The 18,123-nt window shown below is 47.0% G+C and overlaps 1 protein-coding gene across 1 annotated transcript in view; it reads left to right on the forward strand.

The window, feature by feature from the left end:
• The first annotated feature begins 10,742 nt into the window (after positions 1-10,742).
• Positions 10,743-18,123, forward strand: part of LOC144597537 (coiled-coil domain-containing protein 170-like) — a 73,848-nt gene continuing 66,467 nt past the window's right edge. The window contains exons 1-3 of the mRNA XM_078407016.1: positions 10,743-10,895; positions 13,225-13,301; positions 14,882-14,933. Coding sequence (XP_078263142.1) covers positions 10,743-10,895; positions 13,225-13,301; positions 14,882-14,933 — 282 coding nt within the window. The remainder of the gene's footprint in view (positions 10,896-13,224; positions 13,302-14,881; positions 14,934-18,123) is intronic.

Below are 18,123 nucleotides of genomic sequence, written 5' to 3' on the forward strand. Positions count from 1 at the left end.
AACAAAGACCCAGAGTGCTGGAGTAACTAAGCGGCTCAAGCAGCATCTCTGGAGAATATGGGTAGGTGACGTTTCACAAAGTGCTGGAGTAACTCAGCGGCTCAGGCAGCATCTCTGGAGAACATGGATAGGTGACGTTTCGGGTTTGGACCCTTCTTCAATCCAATGTCGCTAGGATATCGGGCCTGAAAGTGAGAAATTAAGAAACCGCATATCTGCTTGGAGCAAGACAGGGATTACCAGAAATTAAAGGGGGTGGTTGTGGTGGCAGATACGACAGTGGCATTTAAGAAGCTTTTGAATAGGCACATGGATATGGACATCTCACTAGGGTCTCCTCGATATCCCGCAGCTCCACTCTTGCTCTCCCTCCCTCCATTCGCATCAAGGACAGAGTCTCCTTTGTCCTCACCTTCCGCCCCATCAGCTGTCGCATACAGCATATAATCCTCCAACACTTTCACCGCCTCCAACGGGATCCCACTACTGGCCACATCTTCCCATCTCCACCCCTTTCTGCTTTCCACCGAGACCATTCCCTCGGCAACTCTGGTCAACTCGTCCCTTCCCACCCAAACCACCCCCTCCCCAGGTACTTTCCCCTGCAACTGCAGGAGATGCAACACCTGTCCCTTTACCTCCCTCCTCGACTGCATCCAAGGACCCCGACAGTCTTTCCAGGTGAGGCAGAGGTTCACTTGCACTTCCTCCAACCTCATCCACTGTATCCGCCATTCCAGGTGTCAACTGCTGTACATCGGCGAGACCAAGCGCAGGTTCGGCGATCGTTTCGCTGAACACCTCTGCTCAGTCTGTCTTAACAAAAAATAAAGCATACAAATTAGCAAGAAAAAGCAGCCTACCAGAGGACTGGGACAAAGGGCTTAATTAGGAAAGGGAAAATAGATTATGAAAGATAACTGGCAGGGAACATAAAAACTGACTGCAAAAGCTTTTATAGATATGTGAAGAGAAAAAGGATTAGTTAAAACAAATGTAGGTCCTTTGCAGTCAGAAACAGGTGAATTGATCATGGGGAACAAGGACATGGGCCGCACGGTAGCGCAGCGGTAGAGTTGCTGCTTTACAGCGAATGCAGCGCCGGAGACTCAGGTTCGATCCTGACTACGGGTGCTGCACTGTAAGGAGTTTGTACGTTCTCCCCGTGACCTGCGTGGGTTTTCTCCGAGATCTTCGGTTTCCTCCCACACTCCAAAGACGTACAGGTATGTAGGTTAATTGGCTGGGTAAATGTAAAAATTGTCCCTAGTGGGTGTAGGATAGTGTTAGTGTGCGGGGATCGCTGGGCGGCACGGACTTGGTGGGCCGAAAAGGCCTGTTTCCGGCTGTATATATATGATGATATGATGATGATGATGGCAGACCAACTGAATAACTACTTTGGTTCTGTCTTCACTAAGGAAGACATAAATAATCTGCCGGAAATAGCAGGGGACCGGGGGTCAAATGAGATGGAGGAACTGAGTGAAATCCAGGTTAGTCGGGAAGTAGTGTTAGGTAAATTGAATGGATTAAAGGCCGATAAATCCCCAGGGCCAGATAGGCTGCATCCCAGAGTGCTTAAGGAGGTAGCCCCAGAAATAGTGGATGCATTAGTGATAATTTTTTCAAAACTCTTTAGATTCTGGAGTCGTTCCTGAGGATTGGAGGGTAGCTAATGTAACCCCACTTTTCAAAAAAGGAGGGAGAGAGAAAACGGGGAATTACAGACCAGTTAGTCTAACATCGGTAGTGGGGAAAATGCTAGAGTCAGTTATTAAAGATGGGATAGCAGCACATTTGGAAAGTGGTGAAATCATTGGACAAAGTCAGCATGGATTTATGAAAGGTAAATCATGTCTGACGAATCTTATAGAGTGGATAAGGGAGAACCAGTGGATGTGTTATATCTGGACTTCCAGAAGGCTTTCGACAAGGTCCCACATAAGATATTAGTATGCAAACTTAAAGCACACGGTATTGTGGGTTCAGTATTGATGTGGATAGAGAACTGGCTGGCAGACAGGAAGCAAAGAGTAGGAATAAACGGGTCCTTTTCAGAATGGCAGGCAGTGACTAGTAGGGTACCGCAAGGCTCAGTGCTGGGACCCCAGCTATTTACAATATATATTAATGATTTGGACGAGGGAATTGAATGCAACATCTCCAAGTTTGCGGATGACACGAAGCTGGGGGGCAGTGTTAGCTGTGAGGCTGCAACGTGACTTGGATAGGTTAGGTGAGTGGGCAAATGCATGGCAGATGCAGTATAATATGGATAAATGTGAGGTTGTAGGGACATAGGGATTGGCTGTGGTTTCGAACCCTCGGATTGGTTAACGATGTCACGCGGTGGGCCAGCGCGGGAGAGAGAGTAGTCTAGTGTTGAACTCTGTCCAATAAGGACGTATTCGTTGGTTGTCTATAGTTGTGAGTATTGCGTTTGTTACCGGGTTTTTGCCCATGCAAATACACTCCGTCTTCAACACTCACCCGCTTCTGGACTTTGGTGGCAAGAACAGGAAAGCAGACTATTATCTGAATAGTGGCCGATTAGGAAAAGGAGAGATGCAACGAGACCTGGGTGACGTGGTACACCAGTCATTGAAAGTAGGCATGCAGGTGCAGTAGGCAATGAAGAAAGCGAATGGTATGTTGGCATTCATAGCGAGGGGATTTGAGTATAGGAGCAGGGAGGTTCTGCTGCAGTTGTACAGGGCATTGGTGAGACCACACCTGGAGTATAGCGTACAGTTTTGGTCTCCTAATCTGAGGAAAGACATTCTTGCCATAGAGGGAGTACAGAGAAGGTTCACCAGATTGATTCCTGGGATGGCAGGACTTTAATATGAAGAAAGACTGGATAGACTCGGCTTATACTCGCTGGAATTTAGAAGATTGAGGGGGGATCTTATAGAAACGTACAAAATTCTTAAAGGGTTGGACAGGCTAGATGCAGGAAGATTATTCCCGATGTTGGGGAAGTCCAGAACAAGGGGTCACAGTTTAAGGATAAGGGGGAAGTCTTTTAGGACCGAGATGAGAAAGTTTTTGTTCACACAGAGAGTGGTGAATCTGTGGAATTCTCTGCCACAGAAGTTAGTTGAGGCCAGTTCATTGGCTATATTTAAGAGGGAGTTAGATGTGGCCCTTGTGGTTAAAGGGATCAGGGGGTATGGAGAGAAGGCAGGTATAGGATACTGAGTTGGATGATCAGCCATGATCATATTGAATGGCGGTGCAGGCTCGAAGGGCCGAATGGCCTACTCCTGCACCTATTTTCTATGTTTCTATGTTAACCTACCTGATCTCCCAGTGGTTCAGCACTTTAACTCCCCCTCCCATTTCCAATCTGACCTTTCTATCCTGAAATGTGGAAACATATAAAATTTGAGGAAGGACATCCTTGTACATCCTTGGACAACCATGCCTGCACAATCAGTAACCCATGCCTGCCTTCTCCCCATATCCCTTGATCCCACTAGCCCCCAGAGCTCTATCTAACTCTCTTTTAAATCCACCCAGTGAATTGGCCTCTACTGCCTTCTGTGCCAGAGAATTCCACAAATTCACAACTCTCATTTCAGTTTTAAATAGCCTCTCCTTTATTCTTAGACTGTGACCCCTGGTTCTGGACTCCCTCAAGATTGGGAACATTTTTCCTGCATCTAGCTTGTCCAGCCCTTTTATCATTTTATATGTTTCTATAAGATCCCCTCTCATCCTTCTAAATTCCAATGAATACAAGCCCAGTCTTTCCAATCTTTCCTCATATGATAGTCCCGCCATCCCAGGGATCAATCTCGTGAACTTACGCTGCACTGCCTCAATTACAAGGATGTCCTTCCTCAAATTAGGAGACCAAAACTGTACACAATACTCCAGATGTGGTCTTACCAGGGCCCTATACAACTGCAGAAGGACCTCTTTATTCCTGTACTCAAATCTTCTCGTTATGAAGGCCAACATGCCGTTAGCTTTCTTCACTGCATGCTGTACCTACCTGCATGTTCACTTTCAGTGACTGGTGTACAAGGACACCCAGGTCTCGTTGCACTTCCCTTTTTCCTAATCTGATACCATTGAGATAATAATCTGCCTCCTTGCCGCCAATTCGATAACCTCACATTTATCTACATTATACTGCATCTGCAATGCATCTGCCCACTCACAATCTTTCCAAGTCACCCTGCAACCTCCTAGCATCCTCTTCGCAGTTCACACTGCCACCCAGCTTTGTGTCATCTGCAAATTTGCTAGTATTATTTTTAATCCCATCATCTAAATCATTAAGTGTAGGAAAATAACTGCAGATGCTGGTACAAATGTGATACCATCTAAATCATTAATATATATTGTGAATAGTTGCGGCCCCAGCACCGAGCCTTGCGGCACTCCACTCACCTCAGCCTGCCTTTCTGGCAGGGACCTGTTTATTCCTACTCTTTGTTTCCTGTCTGCCAACCAATTTTCTATCCATGTCAATACCCTACCCCCAATACCATGTGCTCTAATTTTGCCCACTAATCTCTTGTGTGGGACCTTGTCAAAGGCTTTCTGAAAGTCCAGATGCACTACATCCACTGGCTCCCCTTCATCCATTTTACTTGTCACATCCTCAAAAAATTCCAGAAGATTATTCAAGTAGGATTTCCCCTTCATAAATCCATGCTGACTTGCACCAATCCTTTTACTGCAATCCAAATGCGCTGATATTACTTATTTAATAATTCACCCCAGCATCTTCCTCACCACCGGTTAGGCTAACTGGTATATAATTCCCTGTTTTCTTTCTCGCTCCTTTCTTGAAAAGTGGGATAACATTAGCTACCCTCCAATCCAACTGGAACTGATCCTGAATCCATAGAACATTGGAAAATGATCACCAATGCGTCCACGATTTCTTGAGTCACCTCTTTGAGTACCCTGGGATGTAGACCATCAGGCCCAGGGGATTTATCAGCCTTCAGTCCCATCAGTCTACCCAATACTATTTCTTGCCGAATGCAAAATTCTTTCAGTTCCTCTGTCTCCCTAGATCCTCTGTCCTCTAGTACACCTGGGAGATTGTTTGTCCTTAGTGAAGACAGAACCAAAGTACCTGTTCAACTCTTCTGCCATTTCCTCGTTACCCATAATAATTTCACCCGTATCTGCCTTCAAGGGACCCACATTTGTCTTTACTAATCTTTTTCTCTTAACATACCTAAAGACAGTGAGGCCCAGTGCAAATTGGAGGAACAGCACCTCATATTTCGCTTGGGTAGCTTACACCCCAGCGGTATGAACATTGACTTCTCTAACTTCAAATAGCCCTTGCTTTCCCTCTCCCTCCATCCCCTCCCCCTTCCAAGTTCTCCCACTAGTCTTACTGTCTCCGACTACATTCTATCTCTGTCCCGCCCACTACCCTGACATCAGTCTGAAGAAGGGTCTTGACCCGAAACGTCACCCATTCCTTCTCTCCAGAGATACTGCTTGGCCAGCTGAGTTACTCCAGCATTTTGCGTCTAACATGTATTTGGAACACGTGCAGGCAGGGGAGATTAGTTTAACTTCGGGTTAAGTAGAGCCATGGTGGGCCGAAAGGCCTGTTCTGGTGCAGTAATGGTCCATGGAGAACAATCCAGTTTCTCTCCCCATCCTTTCAGAACTTTGTGTGACCGCCCTTCCAGTCACTCTTCTTATATCAATGCCAGGAACATTCAAACTGAATGACTAATATATATTTAATTAACGTGTACCTTGTGCCTGAATCTGGCTTCTGCCAGAATAGCAAATCTTGCAAAATTGTGTCTACTTTGTGAGCAAACCTAAGTATTGTGTAGAGCACAGAACAGTACAGCAGAAGACAGGCCCTTCGGCCCATACTGTCTGTGCCAATCGTGATGCTAAGACCACCCCTTATCTGCCTGCACGTGATCCAAATCCTTCCATTCCTGCACATCCAAAGGTCTTTTAAATGCCACTATTGTATCTGCCTCAACCACCACCCCTGGCAGCACGTTCCAGATACCCACCACCCTCTGTGTAAAAAAGAAAATTCCCCCACATAGAAACATAGAAAATAGGTGCAGGAGGAGGCTATTTGGCCCTTTGAGCCAGCACCACTATTCATTGTGATCATGGCTGAGTAACAATCAGTAACCTGTGCCTGCCTTCTCCCCATATCCCGAACTCTAACTCTCTTAAATTCATCCAGTGAATTGGCCTCCACTGCCTTCTGTGGCAGAGAATTCTACAAATTCACAACTCTCTGGGTGAAAAAGTTTTTTCTCACCTCAGTTTTAAATGGTATCCCCTTTATTCTTAGACCGTGGCCCCTGGTTCTGGACTCCCCCAACATTGGGAACATTTTTCCTGCATCTAGCTTGTCCAGTCCTTTCATAATTTTATACATATCTCCTTTGAACTTTGCCCATCTCACCTTAAAACTATGCTCCAGTCTTTGACATTTCAAATGTGAGAAAAAAGGTTCTGACTGTCTATCTATGCCTCGTAATTTAATATATTGTACTTGTATCAGGACTCCCTGCAACCTCCAGCTTTCCAGAGAAATGTTAATTGATTATTCTCAATGTCTGTATGAATAGTCCCTGTGTTCATAGGGTGATACGGTACTGAAACAGACCGTTCTGCCCACGGAGTCCATGCTAATAATAACCACCCTTTTATGTTGATCCCATTTAATTCCCCCACATTTCCATCAACACCCACCAGATTCTACCTCTCACCCACAAGTTTAGTTTAGAGGTTACAGTTTAGCTTAGAGATATAGGCCCTTCGGCTCACCGTCTGCGCTGAGTAGCGATCACCCAAACACTAGTTCTATCCTAAACATTAGGGAAGTCAATTAACCTACAAATCTGCACGTCTTTAGGATGTGGGAGGAAACTGGAGCACACGGAAGAAACCTACGCAGTCACAGGGAGAAGGTGCAAACTCCGCACAATCAGCACCCGAGGTCAGGATCAAATCCAAGTCTCTGTCGCCGTGAGGCAGCAAATCTACCGCTGCATCATAATAGACAATAGGTGCAGGAGTAGGCCATTTGGCCCTTTGTGCTAGCACCACCATTCACTGTGATCATGGCTGATCATCAACAATCAGTACCCCGCTCCTGCTTCTCCCAATATCCCTTGACTCCGCTAACTTTAAGAGCTCTATCTAACTCTCTCTTGAAAGCATCGAGAGAATTGGCCTCCACTGCCTTCTGAGGCGGAGAAATCCACAGATTCACAACTCTCTGGGTGAAAAAGTTTTTCCTCATCTCCGTTCTAAATGGCCTACCCCTTATTCTTAAACTATGGCCCCTGGTTCTGGACTCCCCCAACATTGGTAACATGTTTCCTGCCCCATGTTTCATGTCCTTCCTCAAATTTGGAGACCAAAACTGCACACAACACACAATAATACGGCCCATTTTACGTTCACCCTTGTAACTGGAGGGGACAGGTTGAAGTTCATCTGGAAATAAACTGGATAATCTGCTGAGTATTTCCAGCATTGTTCATTTTTTATTCTTGCCAAGAGTTGAAAATTAATTGGATCATGCAGTATTTTTTTAATGTTCTAGAATGTGTTGCCTGATAGGAAGGTGGGAGCAGCTTCAAATGAAGCTTTCAGACAGTAAATACTTGCCAGGCTTTGTGGAGAGAGCAGGGGAGTGGGTCTGGCTGGAGATCAGTGTTGAAGGGTTAGCATGGGTACAGTGGGCTGAATGGACTCCAACAGTGCTATACCATTCAATACTTTTATACAAGGCTTGCATTTTGGCCAGCGTCTATTACAATGCTGGAAAGGCCTGAAGTGTTTTATAGTCTGGGAAATATGTTTGATGCGTCAGCCAAACATTTGTTTGATAGAGACTCATACAGCAGGGAAACAAGCGGTTCGGCCCAAATCATGCATACCGCCAAGCTAGCTCCATTGACTCACATTTGGCCCAAATCACTTTAATCTTTTTCTATCCATGTACTTGTCCAAATGTCACTAAATGTCATTACTGTACCTTCCCCAACTAGATTTAGGTTTATTATTGTCATTCGTACTGAGGTACAGAGGAAAGCTTTGTTTTGCATGCCATCCGAACAGATTAGAAATACCATACATAAATGCAATCAAACTCAAATGCAATAGGTGGAACAAAGGGGAAGATACAGAATGCAGAATATAGTTCTCAGCACCAGAGATCCGGGTTTGATCCTGACATGTCTGTACGGAGTTTGTACGTTCTCCCCGTGACCGCGTGATGTTCGGGTGCTCCGGTTTCCTCCTGCACTCTAAAGACGTACAGGTTTGAGGGTTAACTTGCTTGATATAATTGTAAATTGTCCTATTGCGTAGGATAGTGTAAGTGTGTGGGGATTGCTGGTCGACACAGAGTTGGTGAGCCGAAAGGCCTGTTTCCGTGCTGTATCTCTAAACTAAACTAAACTTATGGAAAGACTGTTCAGAGGGTAAGAAGCTGTTCCTGAGTCTGGTGGTGGGAACTTTCAAGCTTCTGTACCTCCTCGCAAGTGTTTGGCCCATCTAGATGCTAAAACTCTCATTTGTTTGTTTGTTTGTTCCTGAACTACAACCAAAACGGTACACGATAGCGTGATAATTTTAGGCCCACCTTACTCACCATCGTCCTTTGGTGCTAATGGAAGAAGTTTCATTGAAATCGGTGTTATATTTTTTAAGTTATTAACATTTTAAAGTGTGAATCTATCTCCTAGGGAGGGAGGGAGGGGGTGGAGGGGGGAGGAGGAGGAGGGAGGATAAGGGGGGGTTGAGTTGGGTGGCATGGGGGAAGGGGAGGGGGAGTGGATGGGGAGGGAGGGGGAAGAGGAGGGAAGAGGGAGGAGGGAGGGAGGGGGAGGAGGGAGGGAGGGGGCGAGGGGAGTGGGGGGATAGGAGGAGGAGGGGAGGGAGGGGGGAGGGGGGAGGAGAGGGTGCTGCACCAATACAGGAGAGGTTTGGGCCCAACGGGTTCACTTGGTCTAGTATCCCTCTTAACCTTTCTTCTACATGTACCTGTTCATGTGTCTTTTAAATATTGTTATAGTACTTGCCTCATCTACCTCCTCTGGGAGCTCATTCCATACACCCTCTGAGTGAATAAAATGTTTTCTTGAGTTCCTCTGTTCCCCTCTCACCTTAAACCAATGTCCTCTGGTTCTTGATTCCGCTCCCCTGGGTAAAATTCATCCTATCTATTCTCCTGTTGATTTGATGCAATTCTCCTGTTGATTTGATGCAATTCTTTCAATAGGTAATAAAGTACCCTCACGTGCACCTCAACTCCGTAATGAAATGGGAAAAAAAGATGATTTAAAAAAAGACTAGCAGGCACAGCTTTAAGGTGAATGGGGGAAAGTATAAAGGAGATGTGCAGGGACTAGAGGGATATGGATCACGTGCAGGCAGAGATTAGTTTAACTTGGCATCATGTTCAGCGCAGACATTGTGGGCTGAAGGGTTTGTTCCTGTGATGCATTGTTACATCGAAGGTAGACACAAAATGCTGGAGTAACTCAGCGGGTCAGGCAGCATCTCGGGAGAGAAGGAATAGGTGACGAGACCCTTCTTCAGACTGATTGACGAGGTGGGCAGAAGGGCCTGATGCCCTGCTGCATAACTCCAAACTTACTTCCATTTGCTTTACCCCATCCAGAGGATCCATCTGAGTCTTGTAGGAGTGAAACATCCTGAGATTTGTCCGACAGAAGTTGGAGGTCTGACTTGAAGAGTTGTCCTTGCACATTCGATGCCACACTGGTAACTGGGCTCCAATATCATGAGGCAACTTCCCACCTTCCGAAGCCCATCGTCCCGCCCATCCCACTGCCCAGCTCACCCATTGGTGCTGCCTCTACCGGACCTGAGAAAAATCCACTCGCTACTGGCTGCCCGAGGTGCCGGTCAGCAGTTTGCTGGAGGTGGTGCGGCAAATGTTTCTGTGTTGTCACCATCTCTACAGAAACTGTACATTAGCTCAGTCTGAAGAAGGGTCTCGACCCGAAACATCACCCATTCCTTCTCTCCCGAGGTGCTGCCTGACCCACTGAGTTACTCCAGCATTTTGTGTCCACCTTCGATTTAAACCAGCATCTGCAGTTTTTTTTCCTATGCATTGTTACATGTTCTCTGTTCTCTATGCAAGGAATTGAGGGCTAAGATCATGTTCTGGTGGAGGACATTGATTTAACTTGGCATCATGTTCGGCGTGGCACTGTGGGCCAATGGGCCTGTTCCTGTGCTGTACTGTTCTGTGTTCTTTGGAAAGGAAATGCAGAAGGTAGCAGAGGCAGATGAAAGGCCATAATCTCCAATTTAAATTAGCGGAATGAATGCATGATTTAAAGTAGAGATTGAGTCACATTTCCGAACAGGATCCACTTGTCTGAGCATTGTGATTGGGAGTCTCCCAGCGCGATCGAGCTGGTGGTAATTACACATCGCCGAGGGGTAATTAACTGCTGGGGTTTCAGGGCGAGGACAGGGCTCAGGAGGAACCGGCCATTGTCTTGATAATTGCCCCGGCTCTCGGGTAACAAGGTGCTGTGTACCGTTTCTGTAGAGATGGTGACAAAACAGAAACATTTGCCGCACCACCTTCAGCAAACTACTGACCGGCACCTCGGGCAGCCAGTGGCGAGTGGATTTCTCTCAGGTCCGGTAGAGGCAGCACCAATGGGTGAGCTGGGCAGTGGGATGGGCGGGACGATGGGCTTTGGAAGGTGGGAAGTTGCCTCATGATATTGGAGACCAGTTACCAGGGAGTGCGGCATCGAATGTGCAAGGACAACTCTTCAAGTCAGACCTCCAACTTCTGTCGGACAAATCTCAGGATGTTTCACTCCTACAAGGCTCAGATGGATCCTCTGGATGGGGTAAAGCAAATGGAAGTAAGTTTGGAGTTATGCAGCAGGGCATCAGGCCCTTCCACCCACCTTGTCAATGTCCACCAAGATGCCACGGCTAAGCTAGTCCCACCTGCCTGCGTTTGGCCCATATCTCTCTAAATCTTTGCTGTGCACAAAGTGCTGGAGTCACTCGGCGGGTTAGGCATCTAGAGAAAAAGCATGGGTGACATTTCGGGTTGAGACCCTTCTTCCCTTGACCATGACTCCACAGATGAGCACCATGCCGTTATCTCCCAGACTATCTCCGATTTCATCACCTCTGGCCATCTGCCCTCCACAGCCTCCAATCTCATCGTTCCCCAGTCCCACACAGCCCACTTCTACCTCCTCCCCAAAACAAAATCCTCTGGAGAAGGGTTCCAACCCGAAACGTCACCTATCCTTTTTCTCCAGAGATGCTGCCTGACCTTTGATTTACTCCAGCACTTTGTGTCTATCTTTGGTATAAAGCAGCATCTGTAGTTCCTTCCTATTACATCCCACTAAGCCTTTGCTATCCTTGTACCTTTCCAAATATCTTTAAGATGTTATAGACCCTGCCTCAACTACCTCCTCTGGCAGCTCGTTCCATACACCCACAACCCACTGTGGAAAAAGTTGCCCCTCGGGTTCCTAATAGATTCCCCCCCCCCCCCCCCCATCACTTTAAACCTATGTCCTCTGGTTCTTGATTCCCCAAGGCTGGGTAAAACACTCTGCATTCACCCCATCTATTCCCCTCATGATTTTATACACTTCTATAAGATCACCCTCAGACGTCTGTACTCCAAGGCATAAAGTCCTAGTCTGCCCAACCTCTCCCTGTAGCTCAGGCCCTCGAGTCTTGGCAACATGTTGGTAATGAGTTACAACAATGTGTTTGTTGTCTCTTCCCTGGTGCCTTTCTCCATCAACATCAAGTGTATGACAGCACTGGGCCTGTACTCGCTGGAGTTTGGAAGGATAACGGGAGACCTCATTGAAATTTACGGAATAGTGAAAGGCCTGGATAGAGTGAATATGGACAGGATGTTTCCACTAGTGGGAGAGTCTAGGACCAGAGGTCACAGCCTCAGAATAAAAGGACGTACCTTTGGGAAGGAGATGAGGAGGAATTTCTTTGGTCAGAGGGTGGTGAATCTGTGGAATTCATTGTCACAGACGGCTGCGGAGGCCGTCAGTGGGTATTTTTAAGGCGGAGATTGATAGATTCTTGATTAGTAAGGATGTCAAAGGTTATGGGGAAAAGGTAGGAGAATGGGGTTGGGAGGGAGAGAGATAGATCAGCCATGATTGAATGGCGGAGTAGACTTGATGGGCCAAATGGCCTCATTCAGCTCCGATGACATGAACATGAATTCCTTCCACTCACATATTGGCACAGAGGTCTTGTGGGGATGAATTGAGGGTGGGTGGTAAAGTGAGTGAGTCAGGTAACTGGTGGGTAGAGCTCCAATATGCAGCATTACGTAGCTTAGAACAATTGAACATAGAACAACAGTACAGGAACAGGCCGTAATGTCTGTGACTAACACGATGCCAAGGTAAACTCATCTCCTCTGCATGCATGTGATGCATTGTGTGATGCATTGGAAATGGGACAGTTTCTTCCCAGCTGTTATCAGACAACTGAATCATCCTACCACAACCAGAGAGCAGTCCTGAACTACTATCTACCTCTTTGGTTACCCTTGGACTTTCTTTGATCGGACCTTTCTGGCTTTATCTTGCACTAAAAGTTATTTGCTTATCATATACCTATACACTCTGAGTGGCTCGATTGTAATCACGTATTGTCTTTTCGCTGAATGGTTAGCACGCAACAAAAGCTGTTCACTGTACACGTGACGATAAACTAAACTGAACGATACTCCAGGAAGCAGTGTGATGTACGGTGTCTCCAGTGAGCAGTAATGCATTGGTTCTCCAACGAGCAATGTAATGCGTGGTGTGATGCATGGTGTCTCCAGCGAGCAGTGTATTGCATGGGATCTCCAACAAGCAATGTAATGCGTGGTGTGATGCATGGTGTCTGCAGCAGGCAGTGTAATGCATGATCTGCAGCAAGCAGTAAAATCCACGATCAGCAGCAAACAGTGTAATATGTGGAATCTCCAGCAAGCAGCGTAATGCATGGGATCTCCAGCAAGCTGTGTAGTGCATGGTGTGATGCATGGGCTCCAGAAAGCAGTGTAGTGAATGAAATAATACAGACACCCATGCCACGTGGCATAATGCACAATATGAAGCACCAGTATGGGCCATTCCTGCTGAGATCCAGGGATTTGTTGCCGGGAGGTTACTGACTGCATTTCTCTCTCTCTCCCGGCAGCTGGAGGAGCAGCTGAAGGTTCACCGCAGGGAGCTGGAGAAAAAGGATGAGCTCATCAGAACTCTGACCCTTCTCAGGTGAGGGATGGAGTTTACTTTCTTTAAAACATTTAGAGGTACAGCGTGGAAACAGGCCCTTTGGCCCACTGAGTCCGCGCTGACCAGCCATCACCCCGTACACCAGCACTACCCTGTACACACTGGGGATAATTTACAATTCTACCAAAACCAATTAACCTATAAACTTGTACATCTTTGGAGGGTTGGAGGAAACCAGAGCAGCCGAAGAAAGCATACGCAGTCACAGGGAGAATGTACAAACACCGTACGGACAGCACCCATAGTCAGGATCCAACCCGGGTCTCTGGTACTGTGAGGCAACAACTCTACTGCTGCGCCACCGTGCTGCAATAGAGACTGAACATATAAACCTCCCAGGGAATGTTCCTAACTAGAGTTAACCTATGGACACAAGGAACTGCAGATGCTAGTTTACAACAAAAAAACCCCACCAAGAGTTGGAGTAACTCAGCAGGTCAGGTGACATCTCTGGAGAACATGGATAGGTGACGTTTCACAGTGTTGGAGTAACTCAGCAGGTCAGGCAGCATCTCTGGAGAACATGGATAGGTGACGTTTCACAGAGTGTTGGAGTAACTCAGTGGGTCAGGCAGCATCTCTGGAGAACATGGATAGGTGACGTTTCATGTCGGGACACATCTTCGGGTCCCAACCTGAAACATCACCCATCCATTTCCTCCAGAGATGCTGCCTGACCTGCTGAGTTACTCCAAAACTTGGTGGGGTGTATGGGCCAAATACAGGAAAACAGGACAAGCTCAGTATACCAACCTGGTCAGCATGGACAAGGTGGACCGAAGGGCCTGTTTTGGTGCTGCAACTACAGCTCTACAACTGCGCGAGGTCCTGGTTCGTCCGGCTTGAACTCAGCAAAGCGGTCCTGTCTCCACCTATATCCTTTCTTTGTTCCGCCCCCCTGACATCAGTCTGAAGAAGGGTCTCGACCCGAAACGTCATCCATTCCCTCTCTCCTAGATGCTACCTAACCTGCTGAGTTACTCCAGCATTTTATGATACCTTCGATTTGTACCAGCATCTGCAGTTATTTTCCTACACTACATGCTTGGGCAAGATCACTGTGGCCAGTCCAAGTCCATGTGGACTCAGATCCCCAGCCACACAGCGGCGTGGGAAAGTAGTGTGTAAAGCCGCACGCTCCAGTTTCAGCAGCAAGATGGTGTAGCGGTAGAGATGCTGCCTCGCAGTGCCAGAGACCCGGGTTGGATCCTAACTATGGGTGCTGTCTGTGCAGAGTTTGTAAGTTCTCCCTGTGACCGCGTGGGTTTTCTTCGAGTGCTCTGGCTTCCTCCCACACTCCAAGGGCATAGGTTAATTGGCTTTGGTTGAAAAAACAAGTAGATTATCTCTAGTGTATAGGATAGTGTTAGTATACAGGGTGATCGCTGGTTGGCACAGATTCGGCGGGCTGAAGGACTTGTTTCCGCGCTGTATCTTTAAACAAAACTAAACAAAAGTAGGCCAGTAATCCCATCACCCTGAGATTCAGTGTGTCGGGCTGATTGTCGCTCTGTATTCTCAGGGTTTAATACTAACGGCCTGTGTGCTTCCTTCCACAGAGGAACTGCTGATTCACCAGCTGGTATTGTGAGTGACCCACGCCTGTCGGAGGTACGCATCACACATCCATGTCCATGCAGCATTGCACCATGCCAATAGACAATAGAAAATAGAGAATAAGTGCAGGAGTAGGCCATTCGGCCCTTTGAGCCAGCACCACCATTCAATATGATCATGGCTGATCATCCACAATCAGTACCCCATTCCTGCCTTCTCCCCATATCCCTTGACTCCGCTATCTTTAAGAGCTCTATCTAACTCTCTTGAAAGCATCCGGAGAATTGGCCTCCACTGCCTTCTGAGGCAGAGAATTCCACAGATTCACAACTCTCTGAGTGAACAAGTGGATAATATTACATTTATGTCGTGTTAGACCCGCTTCTGGCTATGGCAGGGCCAGCTTTGAATGCCCGTCACAAACTGGGAATGGAGTATAGAAGTTGGTACGTTATTTATTCGAACATAGAACATAGAAATGTTTAAAAACATTCGGACAGGTACAGGGATAGGATAGGTTTAGAGGGTTGTGGACTAGTGCAGATGGGGTAAGTTTTTCGGTGTGGGCAAGTTGGGTCTAAAGATCTGTTTCCAGGCTGTGTGACTGAATGACTACAGGCCCTTCAGCCACATTGTCCATGCCAAATACAATGCCAGGTTAAGCTATTCTTAGTTCCTGTGCTGCACTGTTCTAGTTCTATGTTCCATGTTCCTTGTCTGCATGTAATCCACATCCCCCCCCATTCCCTGCATATCCATGTGCCTATCTAAAAGTCTCTTAAATGTCACTATCATTTCTACATCTACCACCACCTTTGGCAGCACATTCCAGGCAGCCACGACTCTTTGTATAAAAACATCCTTCCAGACATCGCCTATAAACTTTGCCCCTCTCATCTTAAAGCTATGAGGGCCTGTCTTCGAGATTTTCACTCTGGGAAAAAAATTGTGCTATCTACCCTACCTATGCCTCTTTTATATCTCGTCTTGTCTCAAACATCCAGTGTTCTCGAGAAAACAAACCATGTTTGTCAAACCTCTCCTTGCAACTAATACCCCATAATCCAGCCAGCATCTGGTAAACCTCCTATGCACCCTTTCCAAAACCTCCACATCCTGTTGCCAACTGTCCCGTATTAGCCGGGACATCCCGTATTTTGGGCTAAATTAGTTTGTCCTATACGGGACTGCCCTTGTCCCGTATTAGTAGGGTTGCCAACTTCCTCACTCCCAAACAAGGGACAAGGTGACGCCCGGGCGGCCGCCATTGGCCGCTGGCTTGGTGAGGTCACTTGGGGCGCGGGGCGGTGATGTCACCCATTGTCCCTTATTTGGGAGTGAGAAAGTTAGCAACCCTACCTGATCCGCTGAGTTACTCCAGCAATGTGTCTTTTAAAAAAAATAAAATGCTTCCCATTTTACCTTTTCACCACCAGAAGTCAGTGTTTCACAGTAAACGGATCTGTATGGGCAGGTCTGGATAATTACACTGGGTTGTAATCTCCCGCCCATGCAGCCAAGCTTCCCTCGAGTTCATAGTTTTTCGCACTCTGCTCCATCTAAGACATTGTTACTCGCCCACTGAGTTTGTTTATCTCCCCTTGTAGCCTATTTGCACATTCATTTCGAAGGATGAGAGGGGATCTTGTAGAAACATACACTGATCAGCCAAAACATTATGACCACTGGGCAGGCAAAGTGAATAACATTGATTTTCTTGTTACAATGGCACCTGTCAGGGGGGGGGGGGGGGAGGATCGGGAGGGAGGAGGGGGTCTCCCTGTCAGTCTGCTGCTGGGCCAGGCCAAGATGGCCGTTCGCGGGTCCAGGCAGCGGGCAGTCGACGGCCGCACTGGGGTCGGCTGCCAGACCCTTTACCGGGCTTACGTCCGTGCCCGCGTGTCCCTGGAGGGGGAGCACGTGGTGTTCACAGGGATGTTGGAGGCCTTCTGTAAACGCCTTTCGCCTCGGGGGGTCGAATGTATTACTGACAAACTTGGCGGAATTTTAATCTGATAACTGTTTTGTTTGTAAACTGCCAATATGGGCAGCTTTTGATTTGATCGAGTTACTACTTTGTATGTTTGGTTTTGTTTTGGAATAAGGTATTTGTAAAAAAAAGGGGTGGGATATATTAGGCAGCAAGTGAACAGTCAGTTCTTGAAGTTGATGTGTTGGGTGCAGGAAAAATGGGCAGGAGTAAAGACCTGAGCAACTTTGACAAGGGCCAAATTGTTATGGCCAGACAACTGGGTCAGAGCATCTCTGAAACGGCAAGGCTTGTGGGGTGCTCCTGGTCAGCAGTGGTGAGTACCTACCGACAGTGGTCCGAGGAGGGACAAACCACAAACCGGCGACAGGGTGTTGGGCGCCCAAGGCTCATCGATGTGTGAAGGCAACAAAGGCTATCCCATCTGGTCCGAACCGACAGAAGGTCTACGGTCACACAAGTCACAGAAAATGTTAATGGTGGTCACGGGTGCGTATGGAGCTGTACACGGAGGATCAACAGCATATTAGGCAAGTGGTCATAATGTTTGGCTCATCAGGTCATAATGTTTTGGCTCATCAGGGCATAATGTTTTGGCTGATAGGTATGTACAATTCTGAAGGGATTGGTCAGGCTAGATGCAGGAAAAATGTTCCCGATGTTGGGGGAGTCCAGAACCAAGGGTCACAGTTTAAGAATAAGCGTTTAAGAATAATTTAGGACTGAGATGAGGAGAAACCTTTTTCAGCCAGAGAGTTGTGAATCTGTGGAATTCTCTGCCACAGAAAGCAGTGGAGGCCAATTCACTGGATGTTTTCAAGAGAGAGTTAGATATAGCTCCTAGGGCTAACGGAATCAAGGGATGGGAGCATGAGCAGAGAGACAGAGGTGTGTAAAATGAGGGTAGAAGCAATAGGTAGCAAGGTGAAAAGTAAAAGTGGCAGGCAGACAAATCCAGGGCAAAAATCAAAAAGGGCCACTTTTCAACATAATTATATAAGGGGTAAGAATGTTGTAAAAACAAGCCTGAAGGCTTTGTGTCTCAATGCAAGGAGCATTTGTAATAAGGTGGATGAGTTGAATGTGCAGATAGTTATTAATAAATATGATATAGTTGGGATTACGGAGACATGGCTCCAGGGTGCCAAGGCTGGGAGCTAAACATCCAGGGATATTCAATATTCAGGAGGGATAGACAGAAAGGAAAAGGAGGTGGGGTAGCGTTGCTGGTTAGAGAGGAGATTAACGCAATAG

Source organism: Rhinoraja longicauda, chromosome 10 (genome assembly GCF_053455715.1).
Source record: "Rhinoraja longicauda isolate Sanriku21f chromosome 10, sRhiLon1.1, whole genome shotgun sequence".
In the NCBI taxonomy this organism is placed as follows: Eukaryota; Metazoa; Chordata; class Chondrichthyes; order Rajiformes; family Arhynchobatidae; genus Rhinoraja; species Rhinoraja longicauda.